We start from the raw sequence: 16,551 nt of genomic DNA on the forward strand, positions 1-16,551 counted from the left end.
GATGGTTTTTTCCAATTAATGGGCAAATATAGTGAGTAGAATACCCGGAGCATTGCACACACATGGGCAATTACAACTATCATATAGTTGTACTTCAATATTATCAAGAAGCATTGACAGTTGTCACACCATTTGAGGAGGCTTCTTTGCACACTTCCCATCAGAAGATATATACGAAGATGGGAATGAAGCCCAATATAACAAGAAGTGTTGCAGCAATACAAAGCACAATGTTCCCACCAGATTGGTTCAAACAAAAACGAAACTGGTTTGTTTCGTCACCATCCACTCGTACTCATCTTCCTCAATTTCGGGCAGCCACGCCGATCGACCAGACCAGTTTAAACAGACAACGGGAAGATCCAGATAAGAACGGAGGTGGCACGGCCTCCATGGCCGGGGCGGTGTAGGTGAAGAGGAATGCACGATGGTAGCAGCATTGAGGAGCTTGGCCATGGAACTCTAAGGCCATGTACAATGGCAGATGCCTAGACAGGTGCTAGAGAAAAAAAACCAGTTTTTTCCTGAGATTGGATTCCACCGGTGCTTAGAGAGGAAGGTAGAAGCAAAGTTTTGCTCCCGGTGCCAGCCGGTGCTTGCAAAACATAACTGCTCCCTTCACGTCCAGCGAAGCTTGAAATAGTAGCAGGTGCCAGGCTAGGCAGGCGCTACGCAGGTGCCAGGCTAGGTGCTACGTGAATATTAAAGCAACTCAAGTATCTATGCTAAGCACTCCGTATTGCAAGACAACTTCTTTTTTGCAACCCAAGCTGTTCTCCCTCCTTAAGCACCTATGTCTAGGCACCCGCCATTGTATAAGGCCTAAGCCGCATGTCCGAAGTTAAAACTGATGTGCTCAATCGGTGGTGTCGGGGACGTACACGTCTTTATACAAGTTGACCTCGCGTGGACTAGCAATCACACTCACAACAAATTTTCATGTCCTATAATATTAAAATTAATAGCGGATTGATATTTTGGTCATATTAAATATTTTGGAGCAATCAATCAAAGCTTTTCTATGTACTTTTTGAATAAAACTGGGGTCTAGTTTGTGCCTATGCACATGTTGTTCTCAGAACCGTCTGGTGTGTTCTCAAGTTTGTGGTTTGCGAGTTGCAATTGAATCTAAAACTGTGAAGCCGCAGCGGGGTGTGCCTGTTGAACTGCTACACTTTTTGTTTTTGAGTAAACTGCTGCATACTAAGAAGACTAGGCCCGTAAGGGTTCGATTTACCTGGGTTTTTTTGAATTTTTTTTACAGCCCTTGTTAACGTGACACGTGTGATTGATATTTTTATTACTGGTGGACTCGCTCCTTTTCTATTCCTGCGCCATGTCGATTGGTCTTGCACCACGTGGATTGGTTCTAGATCATTGCTTCTAGATTTGTCTGGCTCTGGAAAGATCATGTCAAATCTTGTGCAACCGATCACCGCTTCGCCGCTGTATTGCAACTATAAAATCTCCCCTGGTATGCGCCCCAAATCCGGCTGCGTACACGCAACCAATCCCTCCAACCTCGCCGCCCCTGTCTCTGCTTCCTCGATGGAACTCAGGCAGTGGCGCGCCATTCCTATCGCCGTCGTCACACCGCTGACCCCGAGCGGGATCCGCCATCCCCATAGCGAGGCCCCTCCTCGGCGAGCGCCCCTCCCTCGTCACCGCCAGCAATAGCCACACCGTTTCCAATGTGGCGGAGCACAGCCACACGGCCGGGGCGCTCGGACTCCGCCCACTCTTCGGCGTACCCGCCGGCTCAACCTGCGCGGTCGGCGGCTCCGACACGACGGCCCCCCCCGCAGAGTCGTCGTCCGTGCGCTCGACCACGCAAGAGGGCTTCAACCATGTGGACCACGCGGGAGCAGGATCCGCGCTCGGACCCGTCCTCGCCGTTCTCCCGTTCGTGGCACGCGCCGACGTAGCGGCCAGCCACAGCGGACACCCTCGTTTCTCCCAGGAGTGCCACAACATCGCCGACGCGGCAGGGTACGACCTGGACGCTCGGGTTCGGGCTATCCCCGCTCCTCGGCGCCGGCGGCTCCACCTCCGTCGCCACGGGAGGGCGACTCGACCTGGGTGATGAAGGTGGCGAGGGCCACGGCGAGGAGGACGTCAATGCCGTGGGCCTCACCGGAGCAAGATTCGCGCTCGGGCCTGTACCCGTTGAGTTCCCGTCGTCCGTGGCACAAGCTCTACTCGCGGCCAACCATAACGGACGTCGCTGTCTCTCCACGGAGTGCCACGCCGTTGCCGACGCGGTGGGGCACGGCTGCACGGCTGGGGCGCTCGGGCTCCGCCCCCTCCTCGGCACACCCGCCCGCTTCCTCGTGGGCTCCATCTCGAGCGCGACTGGTCTCCGAGGCAGAGTCGTGGTCGGCGCGCTCGACATGGGAGATGGAGACGGCGAGGGCGAGGAGGACGTCACGGACGAGCTCAGGTACGTCGACTTCTTGTTCCGTCATCTCACGCGATGTTTGTGTTGATCAAATCCTCCAATTCTCAGATTTGTGTTCGCGAGCTGCAGGTTTCAGGATGCTCATCGCCATATGTCAGGACTCAGGAGTCGAATCAAAACTGTGGTTCACTGTTCACATTGTAAGCGTAGAGCCCTCTGATTGATTGCTTCCTGCCTATCTTTACTGGTCACAAAGGTTGATCTACTCTGATTGGTTGCTTATTTCTTATGTTGACTGACCTCAATGGTCGATCTGTATACATATGCAGGGGTCTTCTATCTGCTGGTAAAAGAACTCAAAGCATGCTCGACGTGTACTATTGGAAAATCAATAGGAGTGATGCGGAAAGTCATGGGAGAAAATCTTTACAAGGAAGTGATCGTCGCGGCGCCAAAGGAGGATGAAGGCGATTTTGGCTGCATCGTCATCTGTGGGAATTAAGTTCTTCACAGAGTTGCCAACTTCATGGTAGCCAACCAACCTTCTCTCACTTCTCTTCTTGTTTTGTATTGCACTGCCTAGCCATAGATGGACGAACGCTTTGGTCTACATATATGAACTAAAACACACACAAGCATCAACATCTAGGTTAAGTGCATGTTTGGATTCAGTATTAAGGTTTAGATAGATGCGGGTTATAAGCAGCAAGGTGTCTCTTCAGGAGAAATCCCTTCACATTGAAAACTTGATTCAGGCAATTCGGCGTTTGATTCTGCATTGTAGGCTAGCTGGTGCAAAATATATGACCAATATGCTTTTTTTAATATTCTTTTAGTTTTCTCTTAGTTTTGTTCCTTTCGCTTTGGTGTTTGTGCATACTGCTATCGTCTTATCAATAAAATAGCCAACACTTGCTGGATATTTCAGGAAAATAAGAAGCGGGGCATGAAGTTGTTATCACAAGTCACATGGTCACTGCATAGCCATTTCATATCGTCATTGCGGGAAGTCAAAGAGAAGTTCATAATGATATGACATTTAGCAATTTATATGGAAATTGTTTCTGGCGCCTTCCCTATAAACTTCAACGATTTATTGCAAGATGTGAAAATGAAACCATCTTTAACGCAGTACAAGCATGTAGTTTATTTTGTTTTCAAACAGTTTGATCATATTGGATTGGATGCTCCTATTCTTTTTGTGTGTGCTTGCTCTTGGCTAATCCTTAATTGATTTTGCTGTCATGATCTGGTTTTGTATGTTAAATTTCAGATAATTGTGTTGCCACACTGATACACACGTATTTGGCACAGTTTGGGTGAGCCCTGGTCAAAACTAGGTACTATTCACAATTGTCCTCTTCTGCAAGGATTGTAGTTCTCTTTTTGATTGATACTGGCAGAGCATGGCTGCGAATATATCATATAGGATCATTACAGTTCACCTAAGAGTGGTTTTACGTGGTAGTGTCAGAAATGCTAACTTGGTTGTACAAGTCTCGATATTCTTACTGCTATTTCAATTTTTATTAACTGATCCTATCATTTTGTATTTTTCACCAGCCAAAGCTCGCCTGATTGTGAGAATGGAACTTGTTAACAGTATATTTTGATTAATTAGCTTGGGTATTCTTGCTGTTATTTCAATTTTTATTTATGTTCACCATGTCGGTTTTCTATTGCGGTTATACTGAAGCAGAAGTTGCTTGCTTCCCTAGCTATTTACGCAAAGTACAGCGTGTTAGTGACTCAACTGCAGAGTGCAATATGCTAGGGGAGTTTGTTCCTACACGAATATAAAGTTTGTTCTGGAATTATTTGGTTCTTCGGTATCATTTTTAGTATGTATGCACAAGCCTAACCTTACTTTAAAAGAGTTATATGTACCATATTGTATTGTTCATGTGGATACGCTTGACATCTTACTAGGCCTCTCTTAGTTTAAGGGAGTACAATTATTGTGAGGGGAATCAGGTTCAAAATTGCTCCCTTGTGAGCCTATAGGCATTTCCTTTCTTTATTTCCTCCCTGATGCTTCTGTATGTAATTGTTTCTTTTTAATAAACAATCGGGGGATCACCTGGTCATGCACTCTTAAGAGGTAATTCATATATAGCTACGTTTACGTGTTTCGGTATTTGGTGTTTGCTTTGTATGACATTTTGTTGATTCCGTCTACTGATGTTGTTGCTACTACTGTTGGATACCTCTTGCCAGGATTAGTGCAGCGGACTGTGTTCTGCAAGTGTTGTTGACTCGACACCTCTTGAGTCAAGACTGGTTCAGAGAAATTGGTAACTGATTAGTTCACCCTTGATGCACTAGCTTTCTTCACAACATGCACTAGCTTTCTTCACACCATAGTCATCAACGACTGCAACTACAATGCTATGAAGACGGATGTACAAGAGCTGCTCAGCCGCACAAGAGTTGAGCAAGAACAAAAAGAAGAGCTAGAAATAGAGAAATGGCAAAACCTTTTTCGGTAAAAAAAATAGAGACATGGCAAAAAGCAAACCTTCAGCAAGTGAAGTAAGGCAAACAAGGATCTCCAAAAAAGTTTTTCTCCAGTTTCTAAATATTTTGCCAATCCGTTAAGAGTCAAGATGTGCATCCAGCAACAACTTCAACATTGTCTACACAGGGAACAGATCACCAAGAACAAAAGCAGAAGAAATATATTCATCTCTCTACCACTACATCACAAAGACAAACCAAGACAGAGGATTAACATCTCTGGTCTAAGAAGCGAACCAAACCTTTGCAATTCGGTATCCAGTAGCCATTATCACCACCTACCGTAGATCACATGCATGTACCAACTAGATGTACTCTTTCTTTGTATGAACTACTTTGGACGACTTACCAAACATTGCAAAAAACCAAATAGCTTATCGGTTCACGTGGCGCGGCGTGCCGCCGCGCACTACACGCTAGTATTTGACTATGTGTGGCTTGATAAGTACTACTCCTTCTTATCCCAAAATAAGTGTCTCAAGCTTATTCCGGGATGGAGGGAGTATCTGCTAAGTCATTTGTGAAATAATCCATAGTCAATGATGAGGAAGAAAAGTGGAGTTCATTTCTCATGCTAACCTCATGGATGACCTTAAAAGAGAGAAACAGAGTGAAGAAAGGAAGTCTGATGGCACGAACTAGTCCCATGGAAAGAAGCCAAGTCCGAGGAGAGGTTCGACCCACCCTGATTTTTCAACCGAGATCTTTAGACCATGATGTTTGTTGTACATAATTTTTTCTCTTCTTGTTCTTAACTCTATTGTACTCCTTTATAAATGGACACAGGACACTGTTGCATTTCATAAAGCAGTATCATGTTCCAAAAAACAACAACTTCCATATATTCATACAACCGGTGTAGACGTGTGGCTAGAAGAGAGTGAAGCCGTCGTCGTAGGAGACGTGGTACACACGGCGGCACGGCGGCGCTTCCTCGTCCCGCTCCTGGCAGCAGCTCCACCTCCCCTTCCAGTTGGCACGGCCGGTGTTGGGGCGGTCGCCACGCTTGTTCCACCTGTAGACAATGACCCCGCTCTTGTCGCTCCACTCGCCGTCGATCCCCTGGTGCGGCGGCGACAGCGAAAACAGCCCCTTCTCACCTGCAACACAAACACGCATGTGTGCACTCTCAAATGGGCCTCGGGAAGCTCCTCGGGCCTATTGTTTTGCATAGGCCGCGGCAGTCATATGCTTCGGCCTGAAGGAAGGATCAAGGATCTATGGCCCCCAGCTGACGTTCGTGGCACACAGCGCGCACAGAGTCGCAAGCCCAACCGCAACCTGAAGATATTTTGCAACTAGTGTACTGTAGTGTAGTGCGGTAGTCGGTGGTGCTGATACGATACCTACCGGTGATGTGGCCATGGAAGGCACAGGCAGCAGGGGAGTTCTCCTCGTCCAGGTACAGGACGCCGCACCTCAGGCATCGTTTCCTCCTCTCCTTCCTGGCCTTTGCTTCCTCCTCTGTCGTCGCTACTGCTGCGGCAGCATCGCCTCCTGTAGTCGCGGTGATCCGCCCACGATGCGGCCACGGGGCAGCCGCAGCGGCAGCGTTGCAGCGCGAAGGACCGAGCGGTGGCAGGGACAGCTTGGGCGTCAAGAGGGTCGGGGTGGGAAAGGAACTCGCCATGGCCTGACGACTGAGACTGAGAGGATGCGCAGTCTGTCACTTGCAACGTTTTTTTTTGAGGGGTGAAAATTCATTTATTCATCACCGAAAACCACATGATGTGGGATACAACGAGGGTCATGAGAGGTGCCATACCAGACACGACTGAGACTAATATTTAGAGAATTAACTACTCTAAATTCTCAATCTTCTTCAGTAAAGGAGTTCCCGAAAATGCAAGGTTGGAGATTAAGGATTTACTAAATGTTCCCAATGAAACTCTCAATGAGAAATATCTTGGTATGCCATCTGATATTGGAAATTCAAAAAACGGTGCTTTTAAATATCTAAAGGACAGTTTGTGGAGCAAAGTTCAAGGGTGGATTGCAAACACGATGTCATCAGCAGGTAAGGAGGTGTTAGTTAAGGCTGTAGCCCAAGCAGTGCATGTCTTCTCGATGTCATGCTTTAAACTCCCAAGGGGCCTGTGTGAACATTTGAACAAGTTGATAGGAAAGTTTTGGTGGGGCAGTAAGGAAGGCAAACGAAAACCGCATTGGGTTTCTTCGCAAATAATGACCCAACCTAAAGGAATGGGGGGCTTGGGATTCAAGGACTTTGAATTGTTTAATCTAGTTATGTTAGCTAGGCAAGCCTGGAGGTTACTTCAGCACCCCAATACTCTTTGCGCTAGAATCCTCAGAAGTATCTATCACCCGCAATCTGATATATTAGAAGCTCAATTGGGAGGCCATCCTAGTCAAGTGTGGAGGGCTGTGATCGAAGGCAGAGATACATTGAAACACGGATTGATTAGAAGGATCGGGAATGGAGAGACAACATATATATGGAGGGACAATTGGATCCCGAGAGAGGAGATGCTGCGACCATATGGGTGTTTAGCAACACATCCACCGACTAGAGTTTCTGAGCTAATAGATCATACATCCGCGTCTTGGGATCGCGCGAGGGTAGAAGCGACCTTTCTGCCGATGGACAGTCGAATTATCCTGAGCATCCCGCTGTGTACACGTAACTTGCCTGATTTCTGGAGCTGGCACTATGAGAAGCATGGAGTTTTTTCGGTGAAGTCCGCTTATCGTATGATTGTGGCTACAAAGCAAAGAAGAGAAGCGTGGCTTGATGGAAACCCTGGCTCCTCAAACTCAAACGCTGAGGAAGGCTCGTGGAAAACTTTATGGAAAACGCCCGTCCCGGCTAAGGTGCGAATGTTTTTGTGGCGACTGTCAAAACACTCCCTGCCCACGAACGACCTACGAGCTCATAGACACATGGCTGATTCGGCTAGCTGCGGATTATGTGGAGCACCAGACTCGTGGAGGCACTCGCTGCTGGAATGTGCTGCATCCCGATGCGTTTGGGCATTGATCGATAATGAATTGGTGCATAAAATGATGACGGTAACGGAGCCTAATGCAAAACATTGGCTGTTTTCATTAATGGAGATGTTAGAGCACGGCAAGTTTGTGCTGCTCTCCGTCACCCTATGGGCGATCTGGTCAGCTAGGAGGAAAGCAATACACGAAGGGATCTTTCAGAGTCCACAATCTACCCAAGCATTCATTCGAAGGTTCATCGATGATTTGCAGATAACTTCAGCCCAACAGAAACCAACACCGGCCCGGGTTCCTGTATCGGTTACTTAAGCCCGCCCAAGAGCCAAGGCTCTGCCATCGGGGTATGCTAAGATCCATGTGGATGCTGCTGTTAGGCATGAGCGAGGTGGAGCAGCTGTAGCTGTTTGTAGGGATGAAGGAGGAAACTACCTGGGGAGTTCGGCGCTGGTTGTTTACGGTGTGAGCAATCCTACGATATTGGAGGCAACGGCATGCAGAGAAGCGCTAGCGTTGGCAGAGGACATGAACCTGACACATTGCGTGATCTCAAGCGACTGCAAGCAGGTGGTGTCCGATATCACAAATGGAACCCTAGGGGCGCATGGAGCTATCATTGCGGAGATTAGGGCGAAAGCAGAGTTGCATAACTTGAAGTTTATTTTCGAGGGTCGTGCTGTTAATTATGAAGCACATAGATTAGCTCGTTTTTCTATTTCTCAGGGTCTGGGTCGCCACGTCTCTCACTTGCAACGTGAATGATATGTTAGGACGTGCTCTGGGCTAATGGGATTTCTAGCGTGTAAGAGCCCATACGTAATACAACTACACGACTGGCCCGACTAGTCGATGTTATTTTTTTGAGTCGAGCCCGACTAGTTTGATGGGAGCAACTCACCAATGGTTACCTTTTGGGACTCCTTACAAGGATCACTTTTTGGGCAGCAAGCGCGTCAAGTGATGCGCCCAGCCGCCGTCATATGTCGTGTCTTAGGCGCTCCCTCTGGATTTCGTTTTTTAATATATTTTTAACATGTCTTTTGGGTTTTAGATGGTTTTTTCAGGACATTTTGTTTTTGTCTGGTTTTTCTAGATTTTGAAGGAAAAATATGTTCATTTATTTACTGTTTGGGAAGCTGTGCTTTTTCACAAGAAGCACAACATGTGCCTCTGCGAAGCACAACTATGCTTCTTGAAAAATGAGAAAAGTATTTGTGCTTTCACGAGAAGCACAATTGTGCTTTCGAAGAGGAAAAAGCATAACTGTGCTTTCCCGAAAAAGGAAAAAGCATATCGTGTGCTTCCACAAGAACCACGGTTGTACTTCCCTGAAAATGAGAAAAAGCAAAGCTTGTGCTTCCGCGAGAAACACAAACGTGCTTCTAAAAAAATGTGAAAAAACACAACTATGCTTTTGAGGGTTTTCGGTTTTTCCGTTGCGTTTTTTTTCTTTTTTGAAAGGAAAAAATTGTTATAGTTTTGTTTATTTTTGTTTTTGTTTTCCTTTTTCTTTTTCATGAAAAAAAGTTTGTCAAAACCTATTAATATGTGATCTACTTTTGAAGATATTGAGATGAGAAATAAGAAGGTATTCGTGATTTAGATACACGGTCCAAGAGATAAAACGTTTTGAAAAATGAATTTATCAAAATAAAGGAAACTCCTAGGTTGCGACAAGTGGCGCACACGCAATCTGCCCACTTGTTAGCACTAGGGACAATGAAAAATGACATTTACAAGGGGTAACCTTTAACTAGTGATCTCACTAGTTGATGTGCAATTCCTATTGCGCATGTGCGTAGTAGGTCCGAATTTTTGATTTGTTGCATGTTGCCATAAAGCGTCTCTGAAACGCATAACTTCCAGTTGTACGCAAAAGCTTTCTTCGTTTTGGTTTCGGGAACTTTCTAGTAGGTTCCACTCCAGTTTTACCGGTTTTGGGACCTTCTAGAATGTTTTTGAATCAGTGTTTTGCTTCTACAGGTTTCTTGGTTTCTCTTTTCTCTTTTTTCTTTACTTTTTTTAATTGTTTCATAAATTCATAATTTTCAAAAGCAGGTCAAATCTTCACAAAATTTCCCCTTCTTTTAATAAATGTTTAGGAATTAAAAAATTTGTGAACATTTTTGTAAAATGTTCAGAATTTCGAAAATTGCCATTTTTTCAAAAATGTTGAAATCATCAAAAAAGTCGCTACTTGAAAAAATTTGAATTTGGAAAGTTGTTCGCTATTTCAACAATATTCTCACAAATTTCAAAAATTATTTGCTTCTACATAAATGGTCAGAATTTCAAAAAAAATGATTTTTTCGTTTTCGAAGAGGCATGACCGTGCCTCTCACGAAAGCACAACCATGCCTCGGAAGCAAAACTGTGCCTCTCGTGAAAGGAAGAAAAATAGAGATACAATTTTTTTTTTGTTTTCGACCTCTCGCTAAAGGTAAAAAACAGAAAACACATTTTTTTCGATTTCGAGAGGCACGATCGTGCCTCCCGCGAAAGCACAACCGTGCCTCTAGCGGAAGCAAACCTTGCCTCTCGCGGAATGTAAAAAAAAAATCAGAAAACCCGTTTTTTCGTCTCCGAGAGGCACGACCGTGACTCTCGCCAAAGCAAAACCGTGGCTCTATCGGAAGCAAAACCGTGACTCTCACTGAAGAAAAAAAACATCTTTTTTCACGCAATTCTAATTTTTTTATCCAAAAACTAAGGAACATCGGTGGAAAACAGAAACGTCGAAAAAACCCAAATAAAACGTTTAAAAAGCCAAAAATGCATGCGGAAAAAAAATGAAGGGAGCGCCCAGAGTGCGACATGTGGCGGGCGGCTGAGAGCGCGCCAAGTAGGGCTGATCCTTGTGAGGCTCCCGAAGGAGCGCCCATCAACTAGTCGCTCCCACATGACGCTGCACAAAGTGACGCAGGCCCATCTATCCAATCAACTTTCATACCTTCCCTGACTTGTTTCTTTTCCTGTATTTTACTTTCGGTCTTGTCTGTATTTAATTTTTCTATTCTGTATTATTTTTTCTTTTCTATTTCCAAATTTGTGTTTATTTTTATAAATTCATGAAAGAAATTGATTTCATGATAACCTTTTGATTTTGTGAACATTTTTTCAATTTCATGTACAATTTTTGATTTCGAGAACATGTTTTCAATTTCATGATATTTTTCTAAAATTCCTCGAACAATTTTTGGAATCTTGAACATTATTTGAAAGCAGGTACTCCCTCTGTAAACTAATATAAGAGTGTTTCGATCACTAAAGTAGTGATCTAGACACTCTTATATTAGTTTACGGAGGGAGTACATATTTTTGTAAACTCATGACCATTTTTTAAAATTGGTGATCATTTTTTGATTTTGCTAATACTTTTTGACTTCAAAAATAATACTCAAATTCACAAACATTTTTTTCTGAATTATGAATATATACTATGGAATTCTTGAGTAGTTTTCCGAATATATGTACATTTATATAATTCATGAATAATTGTTTGTTTCCACGAACATTTTTTGAATCCATGATATATTTTTTGAATTCACAAACATTCTTTAAAATCATTAAATTTTTTGATCCTAAAACATCTTTATAAATTGAGAAATGATTTTTCGAATCAAAAAATTATTTTCAATTCTTGAACATCTTTAAAATTAACATTTTTTTAATTCCTGAACTATTGTTTTCTGAATTTTTGATGATTTTTATGATGAAATGGATGAAAATGAATGCTAGAGAATATGTTAAAAAGAACCCACTATTTTTTAATGGATCGGCCTAGATAGTCTTATCGCACGTTTTCTTTTTCTTGAGAACGATAGTCTTATCGCATGTAGGGGGCGTGCATCGTGGATGGGCCAATCTATGGGACGCTCCAGGCTGAGGCTTATGGCACGATGTCCAACGTGGATGGAGTGGGCCATTGAGTGTTGATGTTTTTTCTTTGATGTGCTGCTCCTGTGGTTTTGAGGGTTTTATATTGATGTTTTTTCTTTTGATTTTCCTGTTGTTTCTTTCACTGTGCTGCTGCAAAGTTTATGAAGGTATTATGTTGTGGATTTTTCAGTTGTTCCTGTTCTTTTGTTTTCCAGCGCTGTTGGAACTTTTTTAGGTTTTCTGTTGTACCTTTTCATTTCGGTTTGTTTGGTTTTATGTTTTCCCCATTTTCCATTTTTATTTATTTATAGAAAAGACAAGATGACCAAATTTTAGACATGTTGGACATTTTTAATACATAATGAACATATTTTCATAATTAGTGAAACTTTTGTTGAACACGACAAACATTAATTGAGTACATGGTTTGAAAAAAAATATTACACAATGAACAATATTTTAATATGAAAAATAAAACTTAATAAACACAATTTTTCTGTTTAAACATGGTGAACAAATTTTTAATGCACAGCGAACAATTTTTAAAAGTATAATGAAGAATTTTAAATGTTTTAATACATTTTGAACATTTATACTAATACACAACTAAGAATTTATTTTGATTAAATACCAATTATAATACCCAGGGAAGAAATCCAAAAAATAACCGATTAGAAAAACCATGGCAAGAAAAATGAAAAGAAATCTCTAACACATAATTGTACCAGCGCTTGAAAACAATAGTGAGGCTGGCGTTGGGAAGTCAGAACGACCTGAAAAGTTCAAGAGCAGTCTCCTCCCCAAGAAAAGCTTAGGATTTCTTTGCCTCCCGGCGGCGCCGCCGCCGGTTCGACTCGTCTCCGGTGTCCTTAGGGCCATGGCGGCGCTGTGGATCCCGGTCCATGCCGGCGGGAGGGCTCCATTTTTATATGTTTCTTCAAGTTTTGTTAGGGTATGTGTCCTATTCAGAAAGACGAGACGGCGGTGGCTCCCTGAAGATGTAATAAGGTCTTTCCTGCATAGCTCCTGTTCCGGTGGTGTGTCTAGTATTGTCGGTGGGCGTGTGGAGGTGTATCTCCGGCAGATCTATCCTTGGTGGATTTGCTCGGATCTGGTCGTAGTTCGTCTATGTTTGTGTTTTTTCAGGTTGGATCCTTCCGATCTACGCTACGCTTTATCGGCGGCGGTTGCTGTTCTGCTACACTGGTTTTATGAGGCCTTAGCACGAAGATTTTCCGACTGTCGACTACAACAAGTTTTGCCCGGCTCCGACGAGGGAGGGGCGATGACGGTGGCGCGTCTTCGGCTCGCTTCAGTGCTTGTAGTTGTCGCTAGGTGTTCTACGAATCTGGATGTAATTTTTATTATTTCAGGCGTATGTTGTATTGCCATGATTGAAGATGAATAGATTGGAAGTTTTCTCACAAAAAAAGTCACAACGACCTGAACAGAGCCCAGGGCCCATTATGGATAATGGTGTGGCTAGATCTCAGTTGACTGAAATTTAACCAAGTCTTAGTCACGTGAAAGAACATATAAGAAAGAAGAAAGAAAAAAAAAATCTTATACACGAATCTCTATGTAAGATCCAACGAATATACCAACGAATGAGAGTTGATTAAGTCTCAGTCGGCTGAGATTTAGCAATCTCGTAGCGATAAAATGTGCGTCACTCCTCATACACGACGCTCATAAGCGTCATATAGGTGGTGTCGTGGCTGATAATGCGTTTTGGTGCCCCGTCTCCACGCAGCTCTTTATTTTTGTTAGGCGGAAACCTGATTTTATATACCTTAAAAATTTCTAAAAAAGTGCACATATACATACAAATGTAGTGTATTAAGCCAGGATTTTTCTCTTTTTTGCGTAGGCCAAACCATTGTATTTGGAGCCCCGTCTCCACACAGCTCTTTATTTTTGGTAGGCGGAAACCTAATTTAATACACCTTAATAATTCCTTAAAAAGTGCACATATACAACAAATACGTCTATAAAATTGGGCCTTCCTTTTTATTGTTTTTGGGCCAGGGTTTTTCTCTTTTTTGTGTAGGCCAAAACATCATATTTTCTTATGAAACTTTTACCTCTCACAAAAAAAGTTCATGAAATTTTAGATACACGTAAAAATTGATGTGCCAGTGTCAGTGTGCCCACTGGCCATTACAAGATTCCATCAATAATGGGAAGCACGTCTCGCCGTGACCCATCATCGGCTTCCTCCTACAAGGTTAGCCGGGCGAGTCCTTTGACCGGTGGTGGCGCTGCCGTGTGCCGTCTGGCACGGCGACGACGTAGATGCGATCAGAAGGTATGCGGTGGTAGAAGCGGTACTGCCACCAGTCCTGCTGCAATTAGGCCAACTCCATCGCGCGACCTTATCCTGTCCGGCCCCGTCCGTTTGGGTAAAACGGACAAATGAGGCGGTCCAGCGCACGGGAGCAAACGGACTTTTGTCCGTTTTGTGTCCGCTTTCGACCCATCCACGACTCAAGTTTGCGTCGTTTTTAGGGCGAAATGGACTGCGCGCGGACGGGTGGGACGCGCGCGCTTGTCCGCCCCTGGCCCGCATGTCGGTGAAACAAAGCAAAAAAAACCGCGGCCCTTTTGGCGCCATTCCCCCCCAAACCCTCCCACGTCCCGCCCGTCCCACTCCCTCCCCCGTTCATGGCCGACGCCCAGCCGAACTCCGGCGGGCTGGCCGTCGACCCGCCCAGAATGGCCAAGAAGAAGAAGGGCAAGGCGCCAAGGAAGCCGCGGTCGGAGTGCACGCCGGAGGAGATCGCCAAGTTGGACGCAGAATCGACGAAGAGGAGGAGCCGGAGGGCGGTCGCCAAAACCAACGTCGCCGCGGCCAAGAGAGCCGCCGAGCGCGCTGCGATTCAGGCCGCGACACAAGGCCGATGTCGAGGAGAAGGAAGCCATCGTCAGCAAAGCGCACGCTCTTCTCACGGCCGGCATTTGTCGTCCGCCCGGTTTCTCTGGAGGGGCCGTCGGTCCGCCGAGCACATGGTCGTCGGTCGCCCGGCCTCCTAATACGTCTCCGTCGTATCTACTTTTCCAAACACTTTTGCCCTTGTTTTGGACTCTAACTTGTATGATTTGAATGGAATTAACCCGGACTGACGTTGTTTTCAGCAGAATTGCCATGATGTTGTTTTTTGTGCAGAAAATAAAAATTCTCGGAATGACCTGAAACTCCACGGAATATCTTAGAATAAATAATAAAAAATCCTCGCCAAAGATGAAGACCAGGGGGCCCACACCCTGTCCACGAGGGTGGGGGGCGCCCTCCCCCCTCTTGGGCGCGCCCCCTACCTCGTGGCCCCCCCTGGAGACCCTCCGACGCCAACTCCAACTCCATATATTGGCTTTCGGGGAGAAAAAAATCAGAGAGAAGAAATCATCGCGTTTTACGATACGGAGCCGCCGTCAAGCCCTAATCTCTCTCGGAAGGGCTGACTTGGAGTCCGTTCGGGGCTCCGGAGAGGGGGATTCGTCGCCGTCGTCATCATTAACCATCCTCCATCATCAATTTTATGATGCTCACCGCCGTGCGTGAGTAATTCCATCATAGGCTTGCTGGACGGTGATGGGTTGGATGAGATTTATCATGTAATCGAGTTAGCTTTGTTAGGGTTTGATTTCTATTATCCACTATGTTCTGAGATTGATGTTGCTATGACTTTGCTATGCTTAATGCTTGTCACTAGGGCCCGAGTGCCATGATTTCAGATCTAAACCTATTATGTTTTCATGAATATATGTGAGTTCTTGATCCTATCTTGCAAGTCTATAGTCACCTACTATGTGTTATGATCCGGCAACCCCGAAGTGACAATAATCGGGACCACTCCCGGTGATGATCATAGTTTGAGGAGTTCATGTATTCACTATGTGCTAATGCTTTGTTCCGGTTCTCTATTAAAAGGAGGCCTTAATATCCCTTAGTTTCCAATAGGACCCCGCTGCCACGGGAGGGTAGGACAAAAGATGTCATGCAAGTTCTTTTCCATAAGCACGTATGACTATATTCGGAATACATGCCTACGTTATATTGATGAATTGGAGCTAGTTCTGTGTCACCCTATGTTATGACTGTTACATGAAGAACCACATCCGACATAATTATCCATCACTGATCCGGTGCCTACGAGTTTTCCATATACTGGTTCTCGCTTATTTACTTTTCCATTGCTACTGTTACAATCACTACAAAATACCAAAAACATTACTTTTTTTGCCTTTACTTTTTTTACCGTTACCACCACTATCATATTACTTTGCTACTAAACACTTTGCTGCAGATACTAAGTTTTCAGGTGAGGTTGAATTGACAACTGAGCTGCTAATACTTGAGAATATTCTTTGGCTCTCCTTGTGTCGAATCAATAAATTTGGGTTGAATACTCTACCCTCAAAAACTGTTGCGATGCCCTATACTTATGGGTTATCAAGACCTTTTTCTGACGCCGTTGCCGGGGAGCATAGCTCTATTCCTTGAGTCACTTGGGATTTATATCAGCTGGACACTATGAAGAACTTGAAAGACGCTAAGACAACAATTTATCCCTCAACTACGAGGGAAGGTAAGGAACTGCCATCTAGCTCTGCACTTGATTCACCCTCTGTTATGAGTAAGTTAGCGACATCTAAACCTGCTTCTACTATTTGTTCCTATATGTCGCATGTTATTGATGATGCCACTTCTGCTATGCATGATACTTATGATGAAACTACTTCTATGCTTGATACTACTGTGCCCCTTGGTGAATTTCTAGATGAGCAAATTTCTA

At 44.5% G+C, this 16,551-nt stretch overlaps 1 protein-coding gene across 1 annotated transcript; it reads right to left on the bottom strand.

The window, feature by feature from the left end:
* Positions 1-5,785: 5,785 nt before the first annotated feature.
* LOC119309737 lies at positions 5,786-6,545 on the bottom strand. The gene is made up of 2 exons (XM_037585671.1): positions 6,266-6,545; positions 5,786-6,015 (listed from the first exon to the last, which is right to left on the bottom strand). The coding sequence occupies exons 1-2, from the start codon at positions 6,543-6,545 to the stop codon at positions 5,786-5,788; spliced, it is 510 nt and encodes a 169-aa protein (XP_037441568.1).
* Positions 6,546-16,551: the final 10,006 nt, after the last annotated feature.

The sequence above is a fragment of the Triticum dicoccoides genome, chromosome 5B (assembly GCF_002162155.2).
Source record: "Triticum dicoccoides isolate Atlit2015 ecotype Zavitan chromosome 5B, WEW_v2.0, whole genome shotgun sequence".
Taxonomy (NCBI): domain Eukaryota; kingdom Viridiplantae; phylum Streptophyta; class Magnoliopsida; order Poales; family Poaceae; genus Triticum; species Triticum dicoccoides.